The 17,696-nt window shown below is 41.2% G+C and overlaps 1 protein-coding gene across 1 annotated transcript in view; it reads right to left on the reverse strand.

Moving 5' to 3' along the window:
• SYCP2L (synaptonemal complex protein 2 like) overlaps positions 1-17,696 on the reverse strand; it is a 112,195-nt gene that overhangs the window by 56,814 nt on the left and 37,685 nt on the right. The window contains exons 15-19 of the mRNA XM_042985260.1: positions 11,079-11,224; positions 8,821-8,914; positions 8,212-8,312; positions 7,414-7,471; positions 7,238-7,316 (exon numbers count right to left, since the gene is read on the reverse strand). Coding sequence (XP_042841194.1) covers positions 7,238-7,316; positions 7,414-7,471; positions 8,212-8,312; positions 8,821-8,914; positions 11,079-11,224 — 478 coding nt within the window. The remainder of the gene's footprint in view (positions 1-7,237; positions 7,317-7,413; positions 7,472-8,211; positions 8,313-8,820; positions 8,915-11,078; positions 11,225-17,696) is intronic.

Raw genomic sequence — 17,696 nt, forward strand, 5'->3', positions numbered from 1 at the left:
GACAATAACTAAGATATGGAAACAACCTGCCTTTTGACAGATGAACAGATAAAGATGTGGGACACTATTCAGCCATAAAAATGTAAATCCTGCTATTTGCAATGACACAGACGGACCTTGAAGACATGCTAAGTGAAATAAGTCAAAGAAAGACAAATACTATAGTATGTTATTTATATATGGAATAAAAAAAATCAACTTAAAATTGCAACACTAATGCCCATTTATAGAGGAGGAAAAATGTGGTATCGCTCAACCGGAGTATCACTCAACCATAAAAAAATAAAACCTTGCCATTTACAACATCATGGATGAACCTAGAGGGTATATGGCTAAGTGAAGGAAGCCAGAGAAAGACAAACACTGTATGATTGCAACTCGTAGGTTGAATTTAATAAAGGAAACAAAAAAACAGACTCTTAAATATAAAGAGCTGGTTGTTGCCTGAGGGGAGGTGGGGAGGAGGAGGAGTGAAAAAGATAAAGGGGGTTCAGCGTATGGTTATCTTGATGAGCACTAAGAAATGTACAGAATTGTTGAATCATTATACAGTACTCCCGAACCTACCCTAACCCTGTGTATTAATTATACTTGAATGAAAACAAAAGTAAATAAAAACGCACTCAAACCCAGAGAAAACAAAGACCAGTTTTGTGGTCACCAGAGGTGGAAGTTGGGAGGGTGGGTGTGGTCAAAAGTGGAGGAAAGTGGTCCAAAGTTATCAACTTCCAGTTAGAAGATAAATACCGGGGTTGTAATTTACATGATGGCTATGGTTAATGCTGCTGCATGACATGTTTGAAAGTTTCTAAGGGTAGACCATAGAAGTTCTCATCACAAGGAAAAGGCAGTTATAATTTTACGAGGAGCTGGATGTTAAATAAAATTCTATCAGGTGGATTATGAAAAATATTAAGTTGGTTTAGTAAGGTTGCAGGATCTAAGATCGATATATACAAATCAACTGTGTTTCTATAGGATAGGCAACCAGAAATTGAAATTTTAAAAGAACATAAAAGAGTATGGAAAACTTATATATTTTTCTAAATTTACCCCTGATTTATAGGTTTAAGATTATAAAACATTACTGAGCAAAATTTTAAAAGTCCTACATAGGGGCACCTGGGTGTCTCAGTTGGGTAAGCATCCGACTTCAGCTCAGGTCACGATCTCGCAGCCTGAGTTCGAGCCCCGCGTCGGGCCCTGTGCTGACAGCTCAGAGCCTGGACTCTGCTTCAGATTCTGCGTCTCCCTCTCTCTGCCCCTCTCATGCTCTGTCTCTCTCACTCTCAAAATTGAGTAAATGTTAAAAAAATTTTTTTTTAAATGGAAAGTCCTACATCAATGAAGACATACATCAGGTTTGAGACCATGAAAACAGTCTTACAATGTCAATTCTCCCCAAATTGATCTACAAATTTAATACAATCCCAGTCAAAATCTATAAGACTGTTTTTGTAAAACTGATAAAATTTATACGGAAATGAAAGGGACTAAGTATAGTCAAAACAACTTAAAGTTGGAAGACTAACACTACCTCATTTCAAAATGAGATATAGTTAAGATAGTAAAGCTACAGTAATTCGGATGATATGTAAAGTCTGATCAATAGATCAATGTTACAGAATATAGGCATCACTTGCTTCATTGCACTTGGATTTACTCCCTTTCACAGATACTCTGGGCTTTTGTTGTTTTTACAAATTTAAAGTTTGGGGCAACCCTGTAATCAAGCAAGTCTCTCAGCACCATTCTTCCAATGGTATTTGCTCTTTTAGGTCTTTGTGTAACATTTTGGTAATTCTTGCGATATCTCTAACTTTTTCATTGTATTTGTTATTGGTGATCTGTGAGCTTTGAGGTTACTATCATGATTGTTTTCGAGCACCACAACCCGTGCCACAACCATCCACTTCCACATCTCTCTTCAGGCCACCCTGAGACACAACAATATTGAAATTAGGCCAACTAATAACCCTACAATGGCTTCTAAGTGTTCAAGTAAGAGTTGTAGGTCTTCCACTTTAAATCAAAAGCTATAAATGATTAGAGGTGCCTCGGTGGCTCAGTCAGTTACATGTCCGACTCTTGATTTAGGCTCAGGTCATGATCTCATGGTTTGTGAGATTGAGTCCCTCATGGGACTCTGCACTGACAGTGCAGAGGGTGCTTGGGATTCTCTCTCCCCCTCTCTCTCGGCTCCTCTCCCACTCATATGCAGAGGCACACTTTCTCTCCCTCAAAGCTTTAAAAAGCTATAAATGATTAAACTTTCTCAGGAAGCCATGTTGAAAGCGCTAGGCCTCTTGCAGCAGTCAGCCAAATTGTGAAGGCAAAGGAAAAGTCATAAATTAGAAGTGCTATTCCAGTGATCAGTGATTTAAAAAGATAAAAATAAAAAAAAATAATAAAGCAAAACAGCCTAATTACTTATCTAGAGAAAGTTTTAGTGCTCTGGATAGAAGATCAAGCCAGCCAGAACCTTCCCTTCAGCCTTCCCTGAAGGCTAAGAGGTGAGGAAGCTGCAGGAGAAAAGCTGGAATCTATCAGAAGTTGGTTCATGAGGTTTAAGGAAAGAAACCATCTCCCTAACATAAAAGTGTAAGGTTAGGCAGCAAGTGCTGAGACAGAGGCTGCAGCAAGATCCAGAAGATCTAGCTAAGGTAATTACTGAAGGTGGCTACACTAAACAGATTTTCAGGGCAGACAAAACAGACTTCAATTGGAAGAAGATGCCACCTAGGACTTTCATAGCTAGAGAAGTCAATGCCTGGATTCAAAGGACAGGTTGGGTCTCTGGTTAGGGAGTAATGTAGCTGCTGACTTTAACTTAAAGGCAATGCCCATTTACCATTCCCAAATCCCAAAGCCCTTAAGAATTGTGCTAGATCTACTCTGTATGTGCTCTATAAATGGAACAACAAAGCCTGGATGAGAGCACATCTGTTCACAACATGGCTCACTGAAAATTTTAAGCTCACCACTGAGAACTGCTACTCAGAAGAAAAGATTCCTTTCAAAAGATTTAATACTCACTGGCAATGTACTTGGTCACCCAAGAGCTCTGGTGGACATATACGAAATGTATGTTATTTCATGCCTGTTAACGACATCTATCCTGCAGCCCATGGATCAAGTAGTCATTCAAGTTTCAAGCCTTATTTAAGAATATATGGGGAGCCTGGGTGGCTCAGTGGGTTGAGTGTCCCACTTCGGCTCAGGTCATGATTTCACAGTTCGTGGGTTCGAGCCCCGCATCGGGCTCTGTGCTGACAGCTAGGAGCCTGCTTTGCATTCTGTGTCTCTCTCTGTTCCTTCCCTGCTCACATGTTGTCTCTCTCATGAATGAATGAATGAATGAATGAATGAATGAATTTCATAAGGTTATTGCTGCCACGGACAGGGATTTCTCTGATGGATCTCGGAAGCCAGCTGAAAACCTTCTAGAAAGGATTCACCATTCTAGATGCCAGTAAGAATATTCATGATTCATAGGAAGAGGTTAAAATATCAACATGAACAGGATTTGGGGAGAAGTTGATTCCAACCCTCACGGATGACTTTGAAGGGGGTCAAGATTCCAGTGGAGAAGTAACTGCAGGTGGGCTGGAAACAGCAAGAGAACTAGAAGTGGAGCCTCAAGATGCACTGAATTGCTGCAACCTCATGATCAAACTTGGACAAGGTGTTGATCTTCGTGGATGAGGAAAGAAAGTGGTTTCTTGGGATGGAATCTATTCATGGTGAAGAGGTTGTGACGATGGTTATGGTGGCAGCAAAAGATTTAGAACATTTCATATACTTAGTTGATAAAGCAGCAGCAGGGTTGGAGAAGATGGGCTCCAATTTGGAGGGAAGTTCACTGTGGGTAAAATGCTATGAAAGAGCATCTTCTACTACAGAGAAATTGCTCATAAAATGAAGTATCAATTAACATGGGAAACGTCACCGTTGCCTTATTTGAAGACACTGCCACAGCCACCCCACTTTCAGCAGCCAACATGGAGGCAAGAGCCTTTCCCAGCAAAATAACTCCCTGAAAGCTCAGAGAGCATTTTTTTTTTTTAGGAATAACGTTTTAAATTAAGATATATACAGTGTTTGTCCAGACATGATGCTATTGCACGCTTTATAGCTTAATGTAATCATAACTTCCATATACATCAGGAAACCAAAAATTCATTTGACTTGCTTTATTGCAACATTCACTTTATTGTGGTGATCTGGAACTGAACGTGCAACACGCATGCTGGTGCACAGTCTAGAAAGAGCTACACATGTTTTTTTTTATTCCTTCAAAGTTTCCAGGAAAATTCAACAGAAGTAGTAATTGTTTCAATAAATGATCTGGAATAACTGGACAGCCGTATGAAAGAAAGGAGAAGGCAGGGAAGGAAAAGGAGAAAGAAATTTCAACCCTTACTTCACACAATATATAAAAATTAACAGAAAATGGTTCATAACTGAAATAAGATCTAAAACTGAAAATATCCTAGAAGAAAATGTAGGGAAACATATGACTGAGATGATTTGCCTACGATTGTTTAAGCAGATCACAAAAATAGTATGAAGTATAAAAGAAAAAAAATCAATTGGGCTTAATAAAAATTAAGAACTTTTTCTCTTGGGGTGACTGGGTGGCTCCATCGGTTAAGCATCCAACTTCAGCTCAGGTCATGATCTCACAGTCCATGAGTTCAAGCCCCGCGTTGGGCTCTGTGCTGACAGCTCAGAGCCTGGAGCCTGCTTCTGATTCTGTGTCTCCCTCTCTTTCTGCCCTTCCCCCATTCATGCTCTCTCTCTGTCTCAAAAATAAATAAACATTAAAAAAATTAAAAGAACTTTTTCTCTTTAAAGACACTGTTCTATTCAAGCCAAAACTTTCTAGGGATACGCCCTTGAGTCGTTCTGGTGTCCTCCTGTCCTCCTTTAGCAAATGGAGGTAAAAATAATACATTCCTTTAGGGATATTCCTTAGGGTGAAGACTAACCTATCGAAGTGAATGCCTTTAGTAAATGCATTTAGCATTTAGTCTAAAATCTAAGCTGTATTAGCTATGTACCAGCAGGCCTGAAATAAATATGCATGGAAATTTCAAAAAGACATTAAACACAAAACATAGTTGATCGAGGACTTATGACTTGCATGTAGAATATACAAAGAACACTTAAAATTTTTTTAAGTTTACTCATTCTGAGAGAGAGAAAGAGAGAGAGCAAGTGAGCGAGTGAGCAGGGAAGGGGTGCAGAGAAGGGGAGAGAGAATCCCAAGCAGGCTCCGCACTGTCAATACAGACCTCAACATGGGGCTTGGAGCCACAAACTGGAGCTCCAACCCACAAACCATGAGATCATGACCTAAGCCAAAGTTGAGTCCAACACTTGAAATGACTGAGCCACCCAGGCACCCCTATAAAGAAAACTTTCCAGTCAAGAAAGCAAATAACCCATTTTTAATAGTATAGGATTTAAAGATTTATTACCCAAGAAGATACAGAAAGATGGATAATAAACCCATGAACGGATGTTCGACACCATTAGTCATTACAGAAATGCAAATCAGAACCACAATGAAATACTATTACACTCCCACTGGAATGGCTAAGATTAAAAAGATTAACATTACTGGGACACCTGGGTGGCTCAAGGTTAAGCATGTGACTCTTGATTTCAGGTCAAGTCATGATCTCACAGTTCATGGGTTCAAGCCCTGCATTGGGCTCCACGCTGTCAGCTTGGGATTCTCTCTCTCCCTTTCTCTCTGCCCCTCCCCCACTTACACATGTGCTCTCAAAATATATAACTAAAAAAAAAGACTAACATGACCAAGTACTAGCAAGAATGTGAGCAATTAGAACTCTCAAAGACCTTTGGGAGTGTTCAATAGTTTAACCACATTAGAAAACCTGTTTTGGCAGCCTTTTAAAAGTTAAATGTACACCAACCATGATCTAGTCATTCCATTCCTATGTATTTACTCCAGAGAAAATATATATCCATACAAAGACTTATCTATGATCCCAAGTGCTTTACTTATAACACAAAACTGGAAACTCAAATGGCCATCAACAGGCGACTAGATGAACGCATCGTGGTATATCCGTGAAGGAACTAGGACTTGGCAACATGAAAACGAAGTATTGATACACACAATGTGGATAAATCTCAAAATAATTATGCTGAATGAGAGAAGCTGGGAGAAAAGAGTGCGTACTTTTTTAAATATTTATTTTTTGAGAGAGAGCAAATGTCACCGGGGGAGGCACAGAGAGAAGGGGACAGAGGATCCAAAGCAGGCTCAGTGCTGACAGCAGAGAGCCCGATGTGGGGCACGAACTTACAAACTATGAGATCATGACCTGAACCAAACAAAGTCAGACACTCAACCACTGAGCCACCAGGCACCCAAGAGTGCCTATTCTTTGATTCCATCGATAGATTTTTTAAAACGCAATCTCTTCTATCCTGGAAAAAAGCAGATGAGTGATTGCAAGGGGCAGGTGAGGGGGATGGAAAGGGAAGAAGGATTTCAAAGGGGCAAGAGTATCTTGGAGATGATGGCTCTGTTCATTATCTTGATTGCAGTGATGGTCCCAGTGTAGACATATGTCAAAAGTCAAATTCCACACTTTAAATACGTACAGTTTATTTAATTCCAATGATCTCAATAAAGCTATAAAAAGTACTTGTCCTATGACCCATTTTTCATAGGCCTATATGGAAAAGTGACAAATTAATGGCCAGATGGATACACGTTTCCTGGGCTGGGAATATTCAGTGTTTTGCTGCAGAAAAAGACATCACCAAGCATATTACTGGGGGTATAATGGTAGATATCTATAGGTCAGGAGAACAATCCAGCACTGCTCAAATCATTATGTGGAAAACTGCACACAATACTCTCTCCTTGCGTGGGGTGTGGTCAGATGCAGAAAAGACGGAGGGCCCAGGCCATTGACATATATATTAACTAGTCACCCTAATAGCAATCAACATGGTTTATTAATTTTGAAAATCGTGGGGCACCTGGGGGACTCAGTCCGTTAAATGTCCGACTTTGGCTCAGGTCATGATCTCATGTTTCGTGGGTTCGAGCCCTGCGTCGGGCTCCGTGCTGACTGCTCAGAGCCTGGAGCCTGTTTCTGATTCTGTGCCTCCCTCTCTCGCTCTGCCCCTCCCATTTGTGTACATGCTCTCTCAAAAATAAACAAACATTAAAAAAAAAAGAGTCACATACCTAGATTTGTCATTTAATTTAGGATCTTGCACTTTTACTGATGGTTCTTGTAAATTTGAAGATTCATATTTTGAAGTAACTTCCAATCATGAAAATTAAAAACAAAAATTAAGCTTTTCAAGTAAACACTTAAGAATAATACTCAAAAGCCTTAGGATACATTTAAAAAATCTGACCTTGTTGCACATCATCTGGTTTCAACTTTTCAGGTGAACTATCTCCTGTATTTGTTTGCTGTAGAAAAAAATAGTTACAGTGCCTTTGAAGTCCCTCTTTTGAAATGCTCTTGGAGCCACTTTACACATCCACAGAAAAGCATTTCCACTAAATAATGAGATACCACGCTTTTCATTCGCTAGACTTTGCTCCTAATGACTGCTGACTGCTCCAAAAAATTGATATTCACTCTTAGGCAAAGATTTGCCACTCGCAAAAACACGATCATTACGCTTCTATGTAATCTCCATGAAATTAAATATAAACAAAATGGGGACCAGACTGAATACCTGTACATGCCAAGAGGTGTGTTAGGATGAAAATAAAATGTATGCCTAGCATCCAGGAGGGCTATAGTATGAACCAGCTATTACCCCCATTTTATAGCTGAGAAGCCTCAGACTCAGTGATGTTAATTTCCCCAAGTTCCTGTATCTAGTCAGGGAAAACCAGGTCCGACTCCAAACATTAGACTCTTTTCCCTATAATCTTTTCCCTACAATCTCAGTCTCCGTGAGAAAACGAGGCAGAGGCAGCCAAGTCACACGTTCCTCTGGACAGCCAAGTTGCATGGAAGCAGAGAACCCATGAACATGGCAAACAAAAGTAATCTAAAGGAGAGGAGTGCCCCCCCCCTCAAAAGGGGGAGATCCATTGGTCAGGAAAAAAATGGACTACAAGCCAGGAGAGATGCCTTCCACCTGTCAGCATCCTGGTGGACACAGTTCAAAACTTTGTGCCCAGCATCCCATACTCACGACAGGCTCATTAGACTGATCATTTACAGGGAGAGCTGTTGGGCAGTGGTCATCTCCAGCACTCATTAACTCTGCCAGCTTAGTGGATTCTTCTGTCTGGTCTATACACATAGAGAAAAGAGCATTAAAAGTGGAAACAATAACCATATGCCACGGTGACCACATTCTCCCATCGTTCTTCATGGGACCCCATGCTGACAGTACATCGCCATCTATTGGTAAGAGCTGGTAATCACATCCTGTCTTAAATCTCAAGTCCGAAATCTACCTGCACTTTGAGAAAGAAACAGCTTTGGGATGGGACTCGTAATAGATACAGGATCTATGCAGGGTCAGCTTTGGGGGTGGCCGGGCCTTTCCGTGCCCCCATATTCTGCCTCCAGCCACCCCTATCATATTTTCTCCTTTTTCCATTTCCATTGACCCACAAGAGAATGTATCAGACTGGGAAAATAATATAAGATGTTAGCAACTTTTCTTTCTCCGTAGGTACAATGGAACATTTATTACTCTTACAGGACCACAGGCTTTCAGTGACCTCTTCCAAGTAAGGTTTTATTATTGTCTTTATAGGGAATTCAGAGTAAGAAATTTTATTTCCCAGTATACCTGTCTCTCTTTCATGACTGCTAGGAATGTCAGTGTCTGCTTTCTCAAATTTACCAGAAAGTTCGGAGGAGCTTATTTTCTGGTCAGGCAACATCTGAAATGCAAGCCAAAATCCACATGACCTTTAAAAGGACTAAACTCTTAAAAATTTAAGGAAAAGCTAAGGCTCAGAACACAGCAAAATGATAAATTCAAAGTTAGTCTTTGGTTTGTCCTCTTTTGAAGGATAATGTTACTGTTTCCACCTCTCTGACCCCCTTCCCTCCAGGACTAGCTCTGGCTGACCACTTCCCTTCTTTCACTCACTCCGTCCTCGTGTCTTCACAGCCTGCAGTGAGTTCCCAACTGTGGGATTTCTCCAATCCCCACTCCTTCCTCACAAGGGCCTCACGGTCTAGGAACTGCAGCTGAATCACAGGAAAACCTTAGTTCTACCCCGAAACATTTTCTTCACTTTGGGAGACATGGAAATACACACAATTCTGAAGTTTTTCTTTTCTTTTTTTTTTAATGTTTGTTTATTTTAAGAGAGAGAGAGAAAATGAATGGGAGTGGGGCAGAGAGAAAGGGAGAGAGAGAATCCCAAGCAGGCTCCACACTGTCAGCGTGGAGCCCGATGTGGGGCTTGAACCCACAAACCGGGGACAGCATGACCTGAGCTGAAATCAAGAGTCAGATGCTTAACGGACTGAGCCACCCAGGAGCCCCCTGAGGTTTTTCACCGAATAAAGGCAAACCTCTAATGTTGAGGCAGAAAGGAAGGGAAGCTCAGAAGACTAATTCACCAAAGCAAAGTCATTTTGGTTTTCGACTGACCCTTAACCTGTCAGCAGGTCGTAAGAAGAGTCATAAGATCTGACTCACAGAAGACTGTAAGACTCCATTCCAACCGGCAGTAAAAGGCGGAGGCCATTGTTAAAATTGGTCCCTATAGGTAATCTCGCAACCCTAGGAAAATGGAAAAAACTTACCTCCCAGTGTAAATGATAAACCCAAAGCTTCACAGCCCCTCCCTATAGAGTTAGGTAATTTTAAAAACATAAAACCCTTTTCCAGAGGCAAAGCGGGGTCCCTTTTCCTCATCTTGGAGGAGGGGCCACTACTTTGTCTGTGAAGTAGCTCTTTTCTTATTTCTAGGTTTAACAAATCTTTGTCCCTTTCTCTAAATGGTTTTCTCTTGAATTCTTTCTCCCATAAAGCCAAGAACCCTCTTGGTGAGGGTCTATACACCCTCTCTGTGGGGGCCTTAGCCTATGTAGCCTCAGTGTTAGGCCAATTCATATGTAATATGTTATAGGAAGTAATTTTTCGGTAAATGATTCTCTTTCTCTCGTCCTCACCCATGAAATGGTCTTTTCATAGGGTGAGTCTTTGGGAACACTACCACAGAGCACTTTACAGTGTATGAGAGGTCTTCATATGCAACTCAATGCCAAAAGCAAATGGGCCCAAAGCTTCCCCCCGACTTCTTAATTCAACCCCCTATCGGCCATTATCATAATATCGTAGGTCTCGTCACTAATTTCTTTGCTCTGCCTATCATCTGTGATAGAGAAAATCTTTGTGATCTTTGCTGTGTGTCAACAGGAAACATCACAGTCAATGATCTGGAGGCTGTATCAGTCTAGAAGAGGTATAAACCATTTCGGCATAAGACCAGGAGATAAAATTTCAGAACTCCCTAAGACACACGATTTCTAGCGATTCCCCTTGGTCCTCAAGGAGGGGAGAGAGAAGGAAATACTAAGAAAGCCCACAGCAAGTATCCTCAGAACTTCAGGAAGAATGTGGTGAGGTGGTAATGTTGTCCTAGAAGATTTTTAACTGTTCACAATAAGTGGAGTAAAAGCATTTTGAGGCACAAAGGGGTTTTCTGTCCTACGTGTGCTTGTTACAGAATATTCCAAAGATCAAGCTATCTGCTTGAGCAGATGTTCACATCAAACCCCAACAAGAAAGTTAAAGACATAAAAACATGCTAAAACAGGGGCGCCTGGATGGCTCAGTTGGTTGAGCGACCGACTTCGGCTCAGGTCATGGTTTCACAGTTTGTGAGTTCGAGCCCCGCGTCGGGCTCTGTGCTGACAGCTCCGAGCCTGAAGCCTGCTTTGGATTCTATGTCTCCCTCTCTCTCTGCCCCTTCCCCACTCACACTCTGTCTCTCTCTCTCTCTCTCAAAATAAAATAAAAACATTAAAAAAATAAAAAAAAACACGCTAAAACATTTCCAAACGATCCAAAAGAATTAAGTTTGCCACCTGTTTGTCTTCTCCTAAAGCTTTGATAGAAGCTTGTGAGATGTTGAATTGCAAATCAAAATGGATTTCTATTTTCATCACTTCTTTGTTGCTGATATTAAAAGGCTTCTTCAGGTAAATGATAAGCATCTTCACATTTCCAGTTTCTAACAAAAAACAAAGTATACAAATGCTTATCAACACGCTGAAAGGTTTTAAGATTTTAGAATTGTAAACAACCGCACTGGGATATTTGTCAACTGCTCAGATTTGTCTGCAATAAGAAGTTGAAAAGAAATTGTGTTAGATAAAGTTACTTTGAACTCATTTTTATTAGAAGCACATTTGTGTGTTTACACATACAAATACACACAGTATGATTATGTAGTTAATCCTGGAAAGACAGGAAGTTACTTGTCTTAGCAGCCAAGCAATGGAGATGGTTTTGGCTTCTAAAATTTGATATGATTTTTTTAATTTTTAAGATTTATTTATTTTTGAGACAGAGCACAAGCAGGAAAGGGTGGTGGGATGGGGGGGTGGTTGTGGTGGTGGCAGACACAAGATCCGAAGTGGGCTCTACACTGACAGAAGCAAGCCTGATGCAGGGCTTGAACTTACAAACTGTGAGATCATGACATGAGCCAAAGTCGGAAGCTGAACCAACTGAGCCATCCAGGAGCCCAATCTGATTTTTTTTTTAATTTTAAGTGATCTCTACACCCAATGTGGGGCTCAAACTTACAACCTCAAGATCAAGAGTTGTGTGTTCTACCAACTGAGCCAGCCAGGTGTCCCTTCAATCTGATTTTTAAAGATCATTTTGTGAATACAAAGTTTTACCTACAGTAAGTATTTTACCACCCAATGTATAAACCACAACACTCATTCTCCTTCTTAATCTCAGATCTCACTTCTAAAATTCAAAATAAAATTCATTGTTCCCGATATGCAAAAATGAAATAATCTTATTTCAATAGACTCCATGTAAGAAAGAGAAATTAAAACATCCTAGAGGCACCTGTGTCTCAGACAACAGTCACCTTGAGGGCCTCCTACCAGGACATCAGCTCTTTACTGATGAATAACAACTGGTTTCAGAAGACAAGATAGAACAAAATTCATGGAGAGTTCAAGAGTAAACCACAATAACTATAAACTGAGTCAGAGGCACCAGGCAAGAAAGTCCCTGAAAGAGCAGACAAAACTAAGGGTCACAGATTAAGGAGAATGGAGAGAAGAGTGAGACACACAGGGGCCTGGATCTGTGACCACTGAACCCCTGAAACATGGCTAGTACAAACTGGCATGTCCTAGAAGTATAACATACACATCAGTTTGTGAAGACTTCACACACAAAAAGGTAGAATCTCTCATTTTTTATAGTGATTACCTATTAAAATAGTAATATTTGGAATATATTGGGTAAAATATGTTAAAATTTGCTTTTTACCTTTTTTAATGGACTACTATAAGATTTTTAAATATGTGGCTCCTTTGATGGCACCACCCCTCCAGCTGCCCTCACCCCCCCCCAGCTGCCCTTGCCCCCCCCCAGCTGCCCTCACCCCCCCCCACCCCCCCTCCAATATGCCCTTGGCTGCAGTCCATCCAAAGAGGTGCCACAAGCCTGGAAGTACACAAGCAGGCCCAATAGGAGCCATGACCCCTCCAAAGGGACTCCTGCTCTGGGTAGTGGGGGTGGGAAAGATAACCACATATACCAGCCCACTGCAGGCCCCAACCATGGGCAGGGACAGGGGGAGAGACGTCTCGTGTGAATGCAGGCCCCACTCACCAATGAAAGCTTCTCAGGGTACAACACAGGAAAAGTGCCCTGCATTTTGGTGCTTTGGCATTTTGCAAACCCCTGGTCTGACTCAACTCACGCGAATGTGGCCCCAGACTGGCCCACTAACAACACAGGAACTAAAATCCCTGCCTCCAACAGGCAAAGAGAGCCGATGCAGACAACTGTACTGAAGGCAAAAATGTGGTTACCCACAACAGTAGGGTGCATGCAATACATAAAGCAGCCACCCACGAAGTACCAGATTCTGGTGAACAGGGGACACTGCCCTTCAGGGCACTCCAGGACCTCTTCTTCATAAGGCCACTACTTTCAAGAACTGAAGACATAGCTGATTTTCCTAACACACAGAAACAGACAAAATGAGTACACAGAGGAATATGCCCCATATGAAAGAACAAAATAAGATTACAGCAAGAAAGCTAAATAAAAACGGAGCTAAGTAATATGCCTGATAGAGAATTTAAAGTAATAGTCATAAAGATACTCTCTGGACAGGAGAAAAGGGTGGAAGATCTCAGTAAGACCCTCAACAAAGACACAGGAAACCTAAAGAACCAATCAGAGATGAAGAGCTCAATAACCAAAATTAAAAATTTACAAGATGGAATAAGTAGTAGACTAGAGGAAGCAGAAGGACAGATCAGTGACCTGGAGGACAGGGTAATGGAAAGCAGCCAAGCTAAAGAGGAGAGAGAAAATAAAAAATGAAAATAGACTAAGTGAACTCAGCAACACCACCAAATGTAACAACATTCTCATTATAGGGCTCTCAGAAGGAGAGGAGAGAAAAAAGGGTGTAGAAAATCTATTTGAGAAATAATAGCTGAAAACTTCCCAAATCTGGGAAAGGAAACAAATACAGATCCAGGAGGCAGAAAGTCCCCAACAAAATTAGCCCAAATAGTCCAGGCTAAGGCACACTGTAATTAAAATAGCAAAAAGTAGTGATAAAGAATTTTAAAAGCAGCAAGAGAAAACAGTTATATACAAGGGAAACCCCATAAGGCTATCGACTGATTTTTCAGCAAAAACTTTTCAGTCCAAAAGGGAGTGGCATGCTATATTCAAAGTGCTGAAAGAAAAAAACCTACAACCAAGCACACTCCATCCATCAAGGCTATCATGTAGAATAGAAGGAAAGATAAAGAGTTTCCAAACAAAAGTTAAAGGAATCCATGACTACTAAAGCAACCCTATAAGAAACGTTAAAGGGGACTCTCTGAGTGGAAAGGAAAGACCTTAAGAGTAAGAAAAGTAGTAAACACAAAACAGTAAAATGAAGCATATCTGTAAAAATCAGTCAAGGGATTCATATAATAAAAGGATGTTAAGTATCACATCATATACCTAAATCATGGTGGAGAGAAGAGTAAAGAACGGATTCAAACTTAAGCAGCCATCAATTTAACATACACTACTATATTCAAAAAATGTTATATACAAACCTAATGGTAATCACAAATCAAAAATCAGTAACAGATCTGTAAAAATAATGGAGAAAGGAATCCAAGCATCTGACTAAAGAAAGCCAGAAAACTGAAAGAAAAGAGGATGAGAAGAAAGGAATAGAGAAGAACTACAAAAACAACCATAAAACAAATAATAAAATGGCAATAAGTACATACCTATAAATAATTACCTTGAATGTAAATGGACTAAACAAAAGACAGACAGTAACAGAATAGATAAAAAGCAAGACTTATCTTATATGTTGCCTATAGGAGATTCATTTCAGACCTAAAGATGCGTGGAGATTAAAGGTGAAGGGATGGAAAAGCATTTATCATGTAAAAGGATGTGAAAAGAAAGCTGGGGTAACAATACTTCTATTGGAAAAAAAAGACATGAAAGACTGGCTCTGCCTGCATTCTGCCTTGACCTTTCCATGTGGCCCTTGGGGTATACTGGGTACTTCCTCCAGGATCTGATAAATGATGCTATGAATGCTCAGTGGGGGAAAAGATGGTGGCAGAGTAGGAGGGCCCGAGGCTCATCTTGTCCCACAGACACAACTAGGTAAATACCAAATCATCCTAAATACCCAAGAAATTGACCTGAACATGGACAGATCAAACTCCACAACTAAAGGGAGAAAAGAGGCCATATAGAGAAAGGTAGAAAGTGCGGAGCCTTGATGTGGGGGAGAAATGGATCTCGGGAGCCACAGAAGGGAGGGGGCCATAAACAAGGGCAGGAAAAGGAGGAGCACACAGGGGAACACACAGGGAGAATGTTTCCCTAATGCCATTGACTTGGAAAATGAAAGGGGTTGAATTTTGAGAGTTCTTGAAATCACCAGGGCTTAAGACATGGAGTTTTAAAAGTCAATGGGCTTGGCTTGAATAGAGCGTGGAGGGCACTGACTGCTCCTGGAACGAAGGCAGGTAAACAACTTAGGGGCAGTTTGGGAACAGCAATCTGAAAAACACCTAGGACACACAGAAGGTGATTATTCACTATTCTAGGAGCACTTCCTTGAGAGGTAGCGTTCATGGAGATGTTTCTCCAGGGACAGAGGAGCTGGCCAGTGCCATTTCCCTCCCCTGCCTCTCAGCATAAACACAGAGACACCTGCAGGAAGCAGCATGGTGCCCACACTGGCTTCCTACCTTGCTTACACCAAGCCCCACCTCCTGTGCTCTGGTGGCACTACCCTTCTCAGTCAAGCCTGCCTCAGTGACAACATGGCAGGCCGCACAAACCCCTGCCCAAACCACGTCTCTGATCAGAGTTTTGCAGGGTCTCAGTTTTTGTGTAAGCAGTATCAAGTATCATTTCACAGGTAGATCAGAGTACACCTGGTTAAAAGTCACCGCATTCAGGTCAGGGATCAAACACTGCCTGTGGGGGATAAGCTTAGGAACCCCCCCAGGCTTACACCAATGGGTTGACAAGGCATAAAGAAATACAAAGTCATAAAATGCTCACACCTGAGTTTGGGTAAAACAGATTGGCACTCCAAGAATAGGGGGGTGCAAAGACACCCCAAGAATAGGGAAGCACAAAGGTGCCAGGAATAGGGAGGTGCAAAGGCACCCCAAAATAAAGAGGGGGTGCAGAGCCCCCAAAACAGAGAGGGAGAGGCAAAGGCCTGAAACAGAAACAGTGCAAAAGTGCCCAATACATAGGTATATGAAATAAATAAGATTAGATGTTCAGGGTGGAAGCACTCCCAATTTAGTACTATAGCAGAAAAGCTGCTTTCACAGGAGGATAGGGCCAGGTTAGGTAAATTGGTGAATTGGACTATGGACTGCTGCGCTGCAGGCAAAGCAGCCCAGAGCAGAAATGGTTAACAAAGCAGAAAAGGTGTCTTGTCAACCCTGAGGTTATTCCCCTGTCTTATCCCCTAGGCTAGCTAAGGTAAACAGAGGTGCTGCCTCATGTCCGCTGTAAACAACCCTCCTCCCGACTGTCCAGTGCCCGGATTTTGTTTTATATTAACCCAAACCCCTAACCACAAATATCCTCAAGATCCCCTTTCCCTCACGTCCACAAGTTAGCATTCACAGATTCATTGTCCCTTTGTGCATGTCCATCGCCATGTTTGTAAGCCTTCTGATCTTAATAAAAACGGGGCAAGGACCCTTATTCAGGGCTCTTGTCTTTTCCTGGACATTAGCCATCTCTCACTTTCAATCCTGTGTCGCACTCTTTTGCTAAACAAGAGAGAACTTTAGACTTAATCTACAACAACTGCCCACAGCAGACAAGGAGAGCCTCTGCAGATGACTGGCCTGAAGGATAGAACAGCCAAAACACAACAGCATAGTGCACGAAGCATGCACCAGAGACACTCTCTGAAGCACCAGGCCCTGGGCACTACATGACCTCTTCTTAATAAAGCCATTACTTTCAGGAGGACACATTACTGGCTTTTCTAACACAAAGAAGAAGGCAGAGACTTAGACAAAATGCAAAGACAGAAATTTATCCCCAGTGAAAGAACAAGATAAGGCCATGGCCAGAGATCTAAGTAAAACACATAAGTAACATGCTTGTTGGAGAATTTAAAGCAACAATCATAATACTCACTGGGTTGGAGAAAATACGTCAGAGACACCCTTACCACAAAGATAAAAGAGTTAAAGAATCAATTAGAGATGAAGAGTGCAATAAAATGAGATTTAAACAGGCTTGATGCAATTAACAGCAGGCTGGAAGAAGGTGAGGAATTAGTGACCTAGAAGACAAAATAATGGAAAGTAATGAAGCTGAACAAAAGAGAAAAAGAATAAATCACAAGAATAGACTTAGGGAACTCAACGGCTTCATCAAACATAATAACATTCATATTATTAGAGTCACAGAAGAGAAAAAAAGGGGGCAGAAAATTTATTGGAGGAAATAATAGAAGAAAACTTCCCTAATCTCAGGAAGGAAACAGACATCCAGACTCAGGAGGCACAGAGAACTTTCATCAAAATCAAAAAAAGCAGGCCAACACTAAGATATACTGTAAACAAATTTGCAAATTATAGTGATAAAAAGTCTTAAAAGCAGCAAGACGAAAGAAGTCCTTAACATACAAGGGAAGACCCATAAGGCTAGCTGGAGACTTCTCAACAGAAACTTGACAAGCCAGAAGGGAGTGGCATGATACATTCAATGTGTTAATTGGGAAAAATCTGCAGCCAAGAATACTCTGTCCAGCAAGGCTATCATTCAGAATAGAAGGAGAGAGAAAGTTTCCCAAACAAAAACTAAAAGGAGTTCATGATCACTAAACCAGCACTGCTGGAAATATTACAGGAGACTCACAAGTGCAAAGGAGAGACCAAAAGTGACAAGGATCAGAGATAATCTCCGGAAACATTGACAAAAAC

The sequence above is a fragment of the Panthera tigris genome, chromosome B2 (genome assembly GCF_018350195.1).
Source record: "Panthera tigris isolate Pti1 chromosome B2, P.tigris_Pti1_mat1.1, whole genome shotgun sequence".
NCBI classification, from domain to species: Eukaryota; Metazoa; Chordata; class Mammalia; order Carnivora; family Felidae; genus Panthera; species Panthera tigris.